At 34.7% G+C, this 12,581-nt stretch overlaps 1 protein-coding gene across 1 annotated transcript in view; it reads left to right on the top strand.

Annotated features, from left to right (window-relative positions):
* The window catches only part of LOC309964926 (cytoplasmic dynein 2 heavy chain 1-like), a gene marked incomplete at both ends in the record, with an annotated part of 239,188 nt that overhangs the window by 8,569 nt on the left and 218,038 nt on the right, over positions 1 to 12,581 (top strand). The window contains 5 exons of the mRNA XM_082844100.1: positions 1,122 to 1,259; positions 6,609 to 6,722; positions 7,308 to 7,468; positions 8,425 to 8,548; positions 9,367 to 9,488. Of these exons, the coding sequence (XP_082700226.1) occupies positions 1,122 to 1,259; positions 6,609 to 6,722; positions 7,308 to 7,468; positions 8,425 to 8,548; positions 9,367 to 9,488 (659 nt within the window). The remainder of the gene's footprint in view (positions 1 to 1,121; positions 1,260 to 6,608; positions 6,723 to 7,307; positions 7,469 to 8,424; positions 8,549 to 9,366; positions 9,489 to 12,581) is intronic.

Below are 12,581 nucleotides of genomic sequence, written 5' to 3'. Positions count from 1 at the left end.
CCATGTCACTTGACTTGGTACGTTCTGAACAGTTTTCTTTTTGTATTTCTCTAACTGCAGAGCTTAAACTTAAGCATGGTATTAGAATGTCAGCTTCAGATTCTGTCAGAGAGCATTTCCTCTGCCAAGTTCTTGCTTCTCTTTGTGAGGGTCGTAAACTAGGAACATTAATTGGCAGAGTTATCTTTATTCTTCTTTCTAATGATTCACTTTCATTTATATTAAGCCACTAACTCTACATGCTTTGGAGGGGTAATTTCCTGATTTAGTTCTCTATGGTGTTTCAGGTAAATCACTTAAACTCACTGAGTTGCAGCTTAATTGGGTGAATGTGTTGAGTACATTAGATAAAATTCAAACGTAAAGAACCAGCGTGATGCCTGTCCTCTGTGCTGGGTGCTCAGTAAATACTATTTACATTCCTTTTTTTTTGCCATTACTATCTTTCCAAATCTTCTGATTTGTTATGTGACAAAAACCCAATCATATTAAAGAAGAGAGGGAATATTTTTCATGTTTATTCCTTGGATTATCCATGGGCCGTGGAATGGGGTATTATAATGGCCAGGCGTGTTATAATGGCCAGGGTCAAACAACCACCCAAAGAATAGCTGAAGCATTTTGAGTGATTGCTTACCAGACCCATTTGTAAGGCAGTCTCTTATAAAATAGTTGGGTAGTGGACAGACAAACCAAGTCACGTCCAATATAAAAAGAGTGGCCCCTGAGTCCTTCTGCCCAACCAATGAGACTGAAAAATGGGAAGGGTTTACAGAATTTTTTTTCTTTTCTATTTTCCTTCCTGTCTAATGCAGTGAGTAAAAACCCTACTATTTAAGCTATCTAATATCTAATATATGTTGATCTGTTCAGCTTTACTGTGATGCTTTAAAATCTATCTTTCTCTAAAGCCTCTGTGGAGTCTTTTACTACATCTTAATGAGTACACAGTTGAATAAATCATTATAATCAGCAAGACGAAAATACCTAAGTCCACTTGCAAATGTAGTATATGTACACATTTACATTTATGCTTGATTCTTTCTTATAGACTTTGTTTACTGTATGTATATAAAATTCCTTTTCTTTTAATATTGTCAATCAACATTTTATTAATGTAGGCTGGTGTATCTAAACTAAATGACGCTAAAGCTCTCGTGGATGAACTGAACAGAAAAGCCGGAGAACAAAGTGTATTACTTAAAACTAAGCAAGATGAAGCAGATTCTGCTCTTCAAGAGATCACAGTATCAATGCAGGTAATGTTTAGAGTAAGCTCAGCGATGCAAATGATAGAAAGGTCATTTATGCCTGATTGTCAGTCAGTGTGAAAAATAACATTTTTACTTATGTGGATTTAAAAAATATTGCTTGTCTGTGCTGAGTAGACTGATAGCGTTGTGTACTTGAACTTTTGTGGAAGAGTGTGTTATTTTCCCATATTGTTTGAAATCAAAACTATATTATCCTCAATTGTTCATACACTAATTTATCTATAATATAAAAATATAAACATTTTAATTGGTGTAGGTTTGTCTGTAACTGATTTTGTTTACCCTCTGTTAGTTAATATTTCCTTTTATTTTTCTTAATATCTCTTTTAGGCTTCAGGGGTTTTCCCTGTTTTAAATATTCTCAAGATTTACAAAATAAATCTTTATTCATTCTATTTATACTTTCATGATATTTTTAATATTTTGTTTATATCCTCTTTTAACATTGCCTTTCTTTTGTTGAACCCTCTCAAGGGAGATTTCTCTCTGTTCTTTCTTGCTTGGGTATTCTTTTACATTTGCACACCCTCTCAGTATGCTTCTGTCCATTACCTTGCTTTTTAGTACTGATTACATACTGATTACCACCAAATCCATCTTTTTTGTCCTTCAGCCCTATCCTTCCTCTGAACTTCAGACTCAAATAGCCGATTATCTGTTAGACGTGTCTTCTTGAAAGTCTCACAATTCAAAACAGATTAAAAACTGAACTTATAATTTCCTTTTCTGTATTCCTTTCCTCAGTTTATGGTACTACACTATAGCTAATTATTCAAGACAGAATTTATAAATTATGTTAGATTTCTGTTCCCTCAATTCATGACTCTAATGAATCATTAAATTCTGTTAGTTTTACCTCCCTGATTTGTCTTAAATATGTTTCCCCATCTCAATGTGGGTGACTATTAACCTTACTTGAAGTCCAATGCCTCTTTTATTTAAATTAACTTCAGTGTTTATCAGACTAGTGTATATATCTCAGTAAAAGTAAATAGTATAAAAAAGTCTTAAAAATAACAAAGTTGGAGGGCTTATGATATAAAGACTTACTATAAAGCTGCAGTAGTCAAGGTAGGGTAATATTGGTGTAATGATAGGCATATCGACTATCGGAACACTGTGGCATCCAGAAACAGACTCATGCATACATGGTCAATTAATTGTATACAAAAATACTGTTTAAATGGGGAAAGGGTGGTCTTTTTAAAAAATGGTACTGGAATATTTGGAGATCCATGAAGAGAGGAAAAAAACCCTCAAACCTTTACCTTACAACTTATATGAAAAGTAACTCGACATGGATCATAGACCTAAATGTAGAGCATAAAATTATAAAACTTTAGAAGAAGATATGAGAGAAAATCTTTATGATGTTGCGTGAGGCAGAGCTTTCTTAGATATGATACCAAAATAGAAGAAGAAAATAAATGATAAATAGGATCTTATCAAAATTAAAACCTGTGCTCTTTGAAATAAATTCCAAAGAAAATGAAAAGCAAGTCACAGACTGGGAGAAAATATTTACAAACGTGTATTTGATAAAAGACTTGTATCCAGCATGTATAGAAGTGATTACAACTCAATGCTAATAAAACTAACAATTCAATTTAAAAATAGGCAAAAGATTTGAACCTGCCCTTCATGAAAAAAGACTTATAAAGGGGCCAGTAAATATATGAAAAGATAGATGCTCAACATCATTAATCAGCAAGGAAATGTAATCCCCTTATTTTTTAGTATGAGACCTCATTCTCGCCCTTAGCTTTGTAGTGCTTAGCCTGGTAATTACAAATCCAGAGCTTCTTTGACTTAGTTTCTCAGAAGAGTAACCTTTTTTCCAAACTTCTGATAGTTGGGAAGGGGAGTGGTATGACTCCATAAACTGCGTATTTAAAAATGTGTTCTAAATATTCTGTGAAGACTTCACAAGGCCTCAGCTATTTTTTAATTTTCATCAGCCACCTGCAGCATTCTCTCCTAGAGCCTTCTGGCTTGTTTCATTTTTTGCCTGGTTACAGCTGCTGTCCTGAGATCATTCTTTATCATCTTGGTTTACGCCTTCGTTTCTGTGGAGCCTATCCCCAAAAGCTTTGTGAGAAAGGATACATGGGCGATAAATTTTGAGATCTCACATATATGAACATTCTTCTCTGTCCTTGGTTGGTTGGTTGGTTGTGTGCTGGGAATAGTATTCTGGATTTTGAAGGCATTGTTCCATTTTCTTCTAGATTCCATTGTTGTGATTGAAACACTCAAAGCTATTTTAATTCCTGATCTGTTTTGGGGTGACTTGTTGTTTTTTATTTTCTCTCTTGGAATCTATTTTAGATCTTTGTTTCCATTTTTCTGAAAGATGTGGTGATTTGCTTTGCTTTAGGTTTATTTTCATCCACTGTGTCCAGTGTGGGTTCTTTCTACCTGAAAATTTATCTCCTTCAGTTCTGGGAAATCTCCTTAAATTATTCTATTGATAAATCCTTTTCCTTTATTTCTCTGTTCTTGCTTTTTAGAATTCTTCTTATTATTTGGGCTTTGGGCTTACTGGTCTGGTTCTCTAATTTTCTTATATTTTCTCACTTTTTTTCTTCTCTATGTGCTCTACTTTCTTCAAAATTTCTTCAACTTTATTTTTTAACCCTCCTATTGAGTTTTTCATTTCTGTTAAATTATTTCTCAGGAGATTTAAAAAAATCTCTAGATGTTTCCTTTTGGCAGTAGTGTCCTTATTTGTTGTTGTCTCATTGTTGCAGTATCTCCAACTAGCTCTCAGAGGATATTTTATGAAGTTTTATTTTTCCTGAATATTTTTTTTCTTCTGAATATGTTTTATTATTATTTTTCTTACATGATTGCTTTATTCTCAGTTAAAGAATAATTCTTAGTTATTCACAAAAAAAGCTTTCTTTTCATGTTTGGTCATCTTCATTGAAAATCTGAGCGTGGAAGGGAGGTTTGTTTATTGTGAACTTCTCAAGAGGGTTATCTGGACTGATTTGAATGGCATAAGCAAAAGATTTCACCTGGCATGTCAAAATAAATTCCTTGGCAGATGGAAAATCTTCAAAGCAATAACATTTGCAGATAATTGATGATTATATACACATTCAGTGTTTACAACATAAATTTATGGACTGCCTGACCTGGAAGTAATAGATCAGATAATAAATTTAATTTTCATACTGTAAAATTTTAGCATAATTTTTTATCAAGGAATTTTAGAACCAAAGTAATATAAATACTTATCTGAAGCAGCTTGTCATTTTTATTGTTAAGAATATCTATCAAATACTTTTTTTTCCCTTCAGGAAATTGAAGGCATCGTTCCATATTCTCCTAGCTTCTGTAGCTGCGATTGGAACACCTTTAAATTTCTTACCTTTAAAGAGTAATCTGAAAAAAGTAAAAGCTTCATAAAGAATAATATCATTGATAACTATATATTTACAAAAGGAAAATATTCAGCACTCCGTGTGCCTATGTACCTTCAAACTAGTGAACATTATTAAGATACATTGAGTACTATGCTATTTTTTTCTCTGGACTGTTCTGGGAAGAGGTATTTCTAAGACTGTAGCTAATTTTAGTAGAGACCCAGAAGAATAACTCTGCATCTTGTATTATAAGTTAATAATTTTGCTTAATTATAAATTGGAGACATTTCTGTTTGTTATTTTATACATAAGTATGGTAGGGAGAGACAGCTTAAAAACCAAACCGTACAACTTTTAAAGCTAGCAACTCTAGGTTTGTGACATAAGGAAAGAACACACTAAATGCTGTAGTCACTCAGAATAGATATAACTTACAATTGGAAAAGTAGGTTAATAAAACACAAAGCACGTGAGTTGGGCCTGTAAGCGTGATTTTCATATTGTGGAGATGGAGAAAAGAACTTTCCCTGTTGAGGAGCGGTAGCAGAGATACACAGGTAGAAACCCTTGTGGAACATAGAAGATATCAATTGCGCTCACGTGTCAGGTACCTGAAGAATCAATATATTGGCAATAGGACACAAGGCGTTAGTATTGTTCTTGTTGTTGGTTTAAACAACACAAATTTATTTCTTCCAGTTCAGGAAGGGGGAGAGAGAGAGAAGAAAACTCTCTGGTCTCTTCTTTTTTTGATTTAATTGAGATATAATTGACTCATAGCACTATATTAGTTTCAGGTGTACAATGATTCTGTATATGTATATAATGTGACATGATTACCACAATAAGTCTAGAGAAGATGCCAAGCATTAGTTTTTAAACTCCTTGAATGATTATAATATGGTTGAGAATCACTGTTGTTAGGATTCTTGGAAGGTTTCTTGACAAATTTTTTCCCTTGGTTTTTTTTATAGTATAATAAATAAATAAGTCAAACACAAACATTCATAATGTTCATCCATTTTTATATATGTGAGACCCTTGATTTTTGTATTCATGAGCAAAGAGGTCATGTGTTAATATATCATTTAGTGTTCTTTGAATCTTTACTAATTTTTGTTCATATATTTGCCATATTATTGTGTCATGATTTCAATTAATTTTTTTTTTTAAAGCCTGCTCTTTTTTTTAAATGCTTGGCTTTTTATTTATTTATTTATTTATTTATTTATTTTTGGCTGTGTTGGGTCTTCATTTCTGTGCAAGGGCTTTCTCTAGTTGCAGCAAGCGGGGGCCACTCTTCATCGCGGTGCGTGGGCCTCTCACTATCGCGGCCTCTCTTGTTGTGGAGCACAGGCTCCAGACATGCAGGCTCAGTAGTTGTGGCTCACGGTCCCTGTTGCTCCGTGGCATGTGGGATCTTCCCAGGCCAGGGCTCAAACCTGTGTCCCCTGCGCTAGCAGGCAGATTCTCAACCACTGCGCCACCAGGGAAGCCCTCAATTAATTTTTGTCTAAAATAAAGTCTAGAAACAAACTTCTAATATACTATAGATTGTCTCTAAGAATTATTACTATTCTATTAGAATTATAGAAGACTTCTATTTTCAGTTTTCTTATTTATGAAATAAGCATTATAATATTTATCTCAGGGTTGTTGCAAGTGTTAAATGTATATTATTATGATCATTTTCTAAATTATGCATTTCGGACATGTTTGATTTTTAAATAGTAAGCATTTATTACTTTGCTATTCAGAAAAAAATAAATAAAGCATACTTCTTAATAGTAAACATAGAGTAATTTATATCATGTTTCCTAGGCATTTTAGAAACTCTTATGCCAATTAATATTAGAAAAGCATTTAATAGAAAGTGCTATTTTAAAATAACATTTTTGGTATCATGCTTTTAAATGTTGAGTGCATTAAAATTGATTGGAATGCTATTTAAATATTCCTGTAGGATGCTAGTGAACAAAAGACAGAACTTGAAAGACTAAAGCACAGAATAGCAGAAGAAGTCATTAAAATTGAAGAAAGGAAAAACAAAATTGATGATGAATTAAAAGAAGTACAGGTAAGTTAAAAAAAAAAGGAAACAGTGTAAGAGCCATTTACATTTTTGATTACCAACTTTACATAGGAGTTTAAAGCATAAGTCACTTTCTAATAGTATTATCAATGTGGCTTTCACTCAATACTATTTATAAAAGAGAAGCGGGAAGGAAAATCTGCTAGGAGGAGTAAGCAAATTAACTGATGGTTGTTAAAAATAATCTTTGTTTTGTGTGAACCATGTTGTTTTGACTGTAGAGGAAAAAATATTTTGTAGATAAACTCTTAGGCTTTTTTTCTTGAGACTTGATTAAATAAGCAAACAAGTCTTAGCTTATAAAGAGCCTCTTGAAAATGGCAAATTGTCTCAAAACAAATCAGATTTTCCAAATTAGACTGTTGTAGTTATGGTGAGAAGAAACTCTTACTTTCTCAATTTGAACATTTTGTACTTTGTGTGTTTCAGGGCATTTTGATATTTGAAGAGAACGGATATTAATAACTAGAGTCATTTTTAATAAAATGACAATAAAACATTATTTGTAAAGAGTTAGTGATTTTTTTATATATATTTTTTGAAAGTAAAAACGCCCTTTTCGTGTTCTAGCCTCTAGTCAATGAAGCTAAACTAGCAGTTGGAAACATTAAGCCAGAATCTCTTTCAGAAATTCGTTCACTGCGTATGCCACCTGATGTAATCAGGGACATTCTTGAAGGAGTTTTAAGAATAATGGGTATCTTTGATACATCTTGGGTGAGCATGAAAAGGTAAGTTTTTGAATTTGTGAAAAATGTTATTTCACCAATGAATTATACATTCTTTGGTATTTTTAAATATTTCTTATATTGCTTCTCAAACTGAATTTCATCTAAGTACCTACCTGGTTACACACTTTCCCCTGATATTTCAAGATGGTCTATGTAATCATATATCAAGATCTATATTTTCCTTTCTCTATAAGTGATTGTTAAAAGTGTCAAAGGAAAACAGGAATGCCTTAAAGTCTTTAAGAACATCTTAATAAACAAATATTTATTTGGTCCTCACACAGTATAGAGCATTGTGTTTACTGTGATTTACTGATGAAGTAAATATAGTCACTATTCTCAAAAAGAATCTTGGATTCTTGGCAGAGACAGAGAGACACAGGGAGCAGACGAGAGCCCCATAAATTATATAAGAGTGATGTAAACTGGAAGAGAAAAGGCTGATTATTAACTCAGTATGCAATTATGCAGCTTTAGGTTTCACAGTATAACAATGGTATTGTGGTTTGTGCTGTTGTTCAATTCCATTTTAGGACTTAGGCTGATAGTAGAGTTCTTTCTCTATCTGAAATGGGAGAGAAGATTTAGATTGAGGGAGCACTTTAAAATCTTTCTTATAAAGGAGTCAGAATATTTTCTTGCATATCCTAGAATGTATTAGTACCCAGGGGTTCACAAAAAGGGATTTGGGTAGAGTTCAAGATTATAATTCCTTCATTTTATTGCTTCAGTGTATTCACAGAACATTAGAACAACTGTTGTGCATCTTTCTGGAGATCCTCGTCTATAAAAAATGACGAATGGTACTTTAGAAGCTTAAGTACTTTAAAAGTACCCTATTTTTGGTTAACTAATAGATTAAAAGTATTGTATACACCACTTTGTTAAATTGATATTTTTGTTAAAAATAGCAAACTTTATTTAGCCTTATTTGAAGTACTATGCTTTAATTTCAGTTTCCTTGCAAAGAGAGGTGTGAGAGAAGACATAGCAACCTTTGATGCACGAAATATTCCAAAGGAAATAAGAGAGAGTGTTGAAGAACTTCTTTTTAAAAATAAAGGCTCTTTTGATCCAAAGGTAATTTTTAACAGTTGTGCCATAAATTCCCTTTCCATACTATATAATATTTTCCTTGTCAAAATATGATGATTTATCATTATTGATTGTTTAGTTTACCTAAAAACTAAAAGTTCATTATAATAAGTTGTAAGTATTATAGCTGGGAAGCATTTACCAGAAGAATTAGGTAAACTATTGTAGAATCTAGAGAGTTGGGGGAAGGTTTATTATCTTGAGTGGTTTTTGAATCTTACGATCTGCTGTCAGCGGTAAGTTCCTAACTAGTCATAACTTCCAACTTGCCTGTATGCTTTTATTTCTTCTAGTATACTTGTCATATAATAACAGATATCTCTCTTGGAATACTTATATCTAATTTCAGCGAACAGTTTAAATTCCATGATTCTGGTCTTTTTTATATCCTTTATTCAAAATGTCATGTACTTCTTCTTTGGCACCAATAGCAATTGTTTGAAAATTGCTTTTATCTAGTAAAGATCTATCTTGTATATTGAAGAGAAAGAATTGGTGCTTGAACATTGTTGTGGACGGCACATGTATTCATTTTAAACGTGGCTAATAATTACTTATGTCAATAAAATGTCATTATATTAAAGATTGTATGTGGTTCAAAACGATTTATTCTTAAGAAAAAATAGTGTATGTATTTTTCACTTAATCAAAATAGCAATTCACTTTATTTTTGCTATAAACCAAAAACTTCATTATTCGGGATAAGTTATTAAACAAATGCTTAAAGAAAATACACTAGAATTAACTTTGCCTTTATTTGAAATTAAGTTAGGATGCGGAATAATTTCTGATGTATTTTTCAGAATGCCAAGCGTGCCAGTACCGCAGCTGCTCCTTTAGCTGCCTGGGTTAAAGCCAACGTCCAGTACTCCCATGTCTTGGAACGAATTCAGCCTTTGGAAACTGAACAGGCAGGATTAGAATCGTAAGTGAAACATAAAATATAAATAGTTCTAACCTTTATTTTCATCAATCTAATGACCTAGTTATATTATTAGGATTTATTTCTTGTCTGTATCTAAAAAGGCAGCAGACAACACTGAGTCATTTAAATACAAATTAAGAATGTAGATCAAGATGATGGAGTGGAGGATGTGGAGCTCACCTCACCTCACAAACACATCAAAAATACATCTACACGTGGAACAATTATCATGGGAAACTGACTAGAAACTGGCAGAAGAACTGTACAATTAAAGCTGCAAGAAAGATCTGTACATAATTGGGTAGGACAGAAAAAAAGGCATTTGGTCAGGAACTGAGCCCGTAGGAAGGATCTGTAAGAAAGAAAAGTTCTATATGGGTGGACCCTTGACTTGAAGAGCGAGGAGGTTGAGCCACACACTGGGCATACCAGTCCTGGGCTCCTGCGTGGAAGAGACAGTCCCCCTCACCTGCTGGGAAATCTACTGAGACAGACAGAAGGGCTGGAAAAGCCTAGACTCTACTTGTGAGGAGTGCTCGCATGCTGGCTTGCTAACAAGCAGGGTCGAGAGAGTTTTGCATTAGTGGGTGCTGCCTTACCACTTCCCAATCCGAACGGGCAAACAACCCAGGCCCACTCACTCCATCCCTGACGCAAGATTTGCACACAGACTTGGTCTAGTTATGGAGAGACAGACTCTGGAGGCTGGGGTATGATCCGGTGGAGTCATGGAGGCCATTGTCAGTGTGCACATGAACAGTGCCACAGAAATGCCCAGTGACTAAGCACTGAAGCTCAGGCAGACAGGCCTTGAGAGAGACACAGCCCGAGGGACTGGGATGTGGTCCAGGTGGGATGGTAGCAGTTGTCGTCAGCATGCTCAGGAGTACAGAGCCTTTCATCTCCCAGTGAGAGCACCCTGGCTCTGGCTCCACTCACTCCATACCACAGCTTAGCAGTAGATCTGGGGCAGACAGGTCCTGTGAGAACACTGCCACAGAGGCAGCCCAGATCTCTGGTGGCAGTGCAGTCACTTCAATTCCTGCAGCCACAATGCCCCAACCCTCAGCCCCAGCCTACTTCAGACCATAGCCTTACACTAGATCTCAGATGAACACAGCAGAGAAAGGGATTCAACCTTGGGCTGCTTCTGAGCAGAAACGTGAATGCCTACACAGGTGATGCATAGGTCCTCTGTGACTGCATGGGCCTTACTTGCTTCAGCAATCACCTCCTTTTGGGCAGGGCTTGAACTCATGGACAGTGGAAACTGATTGAGCCTGACCATCAGGGCTTCTACTCCAACAACTGGGGAGCAGACCTCACCTCTGACAGGGCATTGACAGCCATGGAGCAGAGAAAAAGTCCCACCTCACGTCTTGTACAGGCTCTAGATGCTACAACACCAGCCATACCACCTATCAAGGGGATAATAGCCCACACACCCTGAAGAATGATGTGGCTGGCGTCCAACTGAAACCAGCCCTCACACCAAAAATATTGGATTCATACAGTCTACACAGTGATGTTCCCACATAAAAACACCCCTTCAAGACCACAGCAGATAACTGTTTCTGCTAAATTCATAGAGACAAAGAAAGTTAAGTAAAATGAAAAGGGAGAGGAACTACTTCCAATTAAAAGAACAAGATAAATCCCCTGTAAGAACAAATAATGAAACAGACCATGCAGCAGTCTACTAGACCCTGATTTCAAAAAGGAGGTAATAAAAATGCTAACTGAATTAAGAAAGATTATCGATAGAAACACAGATCACTGTAACAAGGACCTAGAAACTATAAAGAGGAGCCAATCAAAAATAGACAATTCAATTCCCAAGATAAAACCAATCTAGAAGCAATGAATAGCAGACTAAATGAGACAAAAGAATAAATAAGTGATCTGGAGATAGAATAATGGAAATCACCCAATCAGAACAGCAGACAGAAAGACAAATGAAAAAAAAATGAAATCAACATATCAGATCTATGGGATAATATAAAACATGCTAACCTATGCATAACAGGGGTTTCAGAAGGAGATGAGAGAAGGGGGTTGAAAATGTATTTGAAGAAAATATGGCTGAAGACTTCTCAAACCTAAAGGAGGAAACATACTCAGGTACAGTAAGCACAGAGAGTCCCAAACAAGATGAACCCAAACAGACCCACACTAAATCATATATTAATTAAAATGGCAAAAGTTAAAGAGAGGATTCTAAAGGCAGCAAGAGAAAAACAAAGATTTAGTTACAGGGGAACCACCAAAAGGCTATCAGCTGATTTCTCTGCAGAAACTTTACAGGCTAGTAGGGATGGCATGATATATTCAAAGTACTGAAGGGCAAAGCCTGCAACCTAGGATGCTGTTCCTAGCAAGATTATCATTTGGAATAGAAGGAGAGCTAAAGAATTTTTCAGAGAAGCAAAAACTAAAAGAATTCAGCAATACTAAACCTACCCTAAAAGAAATATTGAAGGGTCTTCTCTAAATAGAAAAGAAGCAAGAATCTGTAGGAAAGGGAAAATCAGAATAGGAAAGGCAAATATATAAAAGGATTCAAGATCACTTTTAAAAACCAATACATAGATTAAAAAATAATAATATAATTGTGAAAGTAATTTTAACTATAATTAACAGTAAAAGGATAAGCATGACAATATAAAATAGGATATCAAAATCACAAAATGTAGGGGAGGGGAGTATAAAAATGTAGATTTTTTAAAAATACAAACTTGAATGACTATCAGTTTAAAGCAAATAGATATAGTTATGGGTCAACATACTTGAACTCCATGGTAACCTCAAATCAGAAACGTACAATAGATTCACCAAAACCAAAAAGAAAGAACTCAAGCATACTACAAAAGAAAAACATCAACCCCCTCCCCCTGCCAAAGGAAAAAAAAACTGCACAGAAAAGAACTACAAAACCAACTGGAAAGCAAGGATTAAAATGGCAGTAAATACATACTTATCAATAATTACTTTAAATGTCACTGGATTAAATGCTCTGATCAAAAGACAGAGTGGCAGATTGGAGGAAAAAAACCAAGAAACTACAATTTGCTGCCTTCAGAAGACTAACATCAG

This window comes from Leucopleurus acutus, assembly GCF_964270905.1.
Source record: "Leucopleurus acutus genome assembly, chromosome: 8".
Lineage (NCBI taxonomy): Eukaryota > Metazoa > Chordata > Mammalia > Artiodactyla > Delphinidae > Leucopleurus > Leucopleurus acutus.
This window is presented reverse-complemented; position numbering and strand designations above follow the sequence as displayed.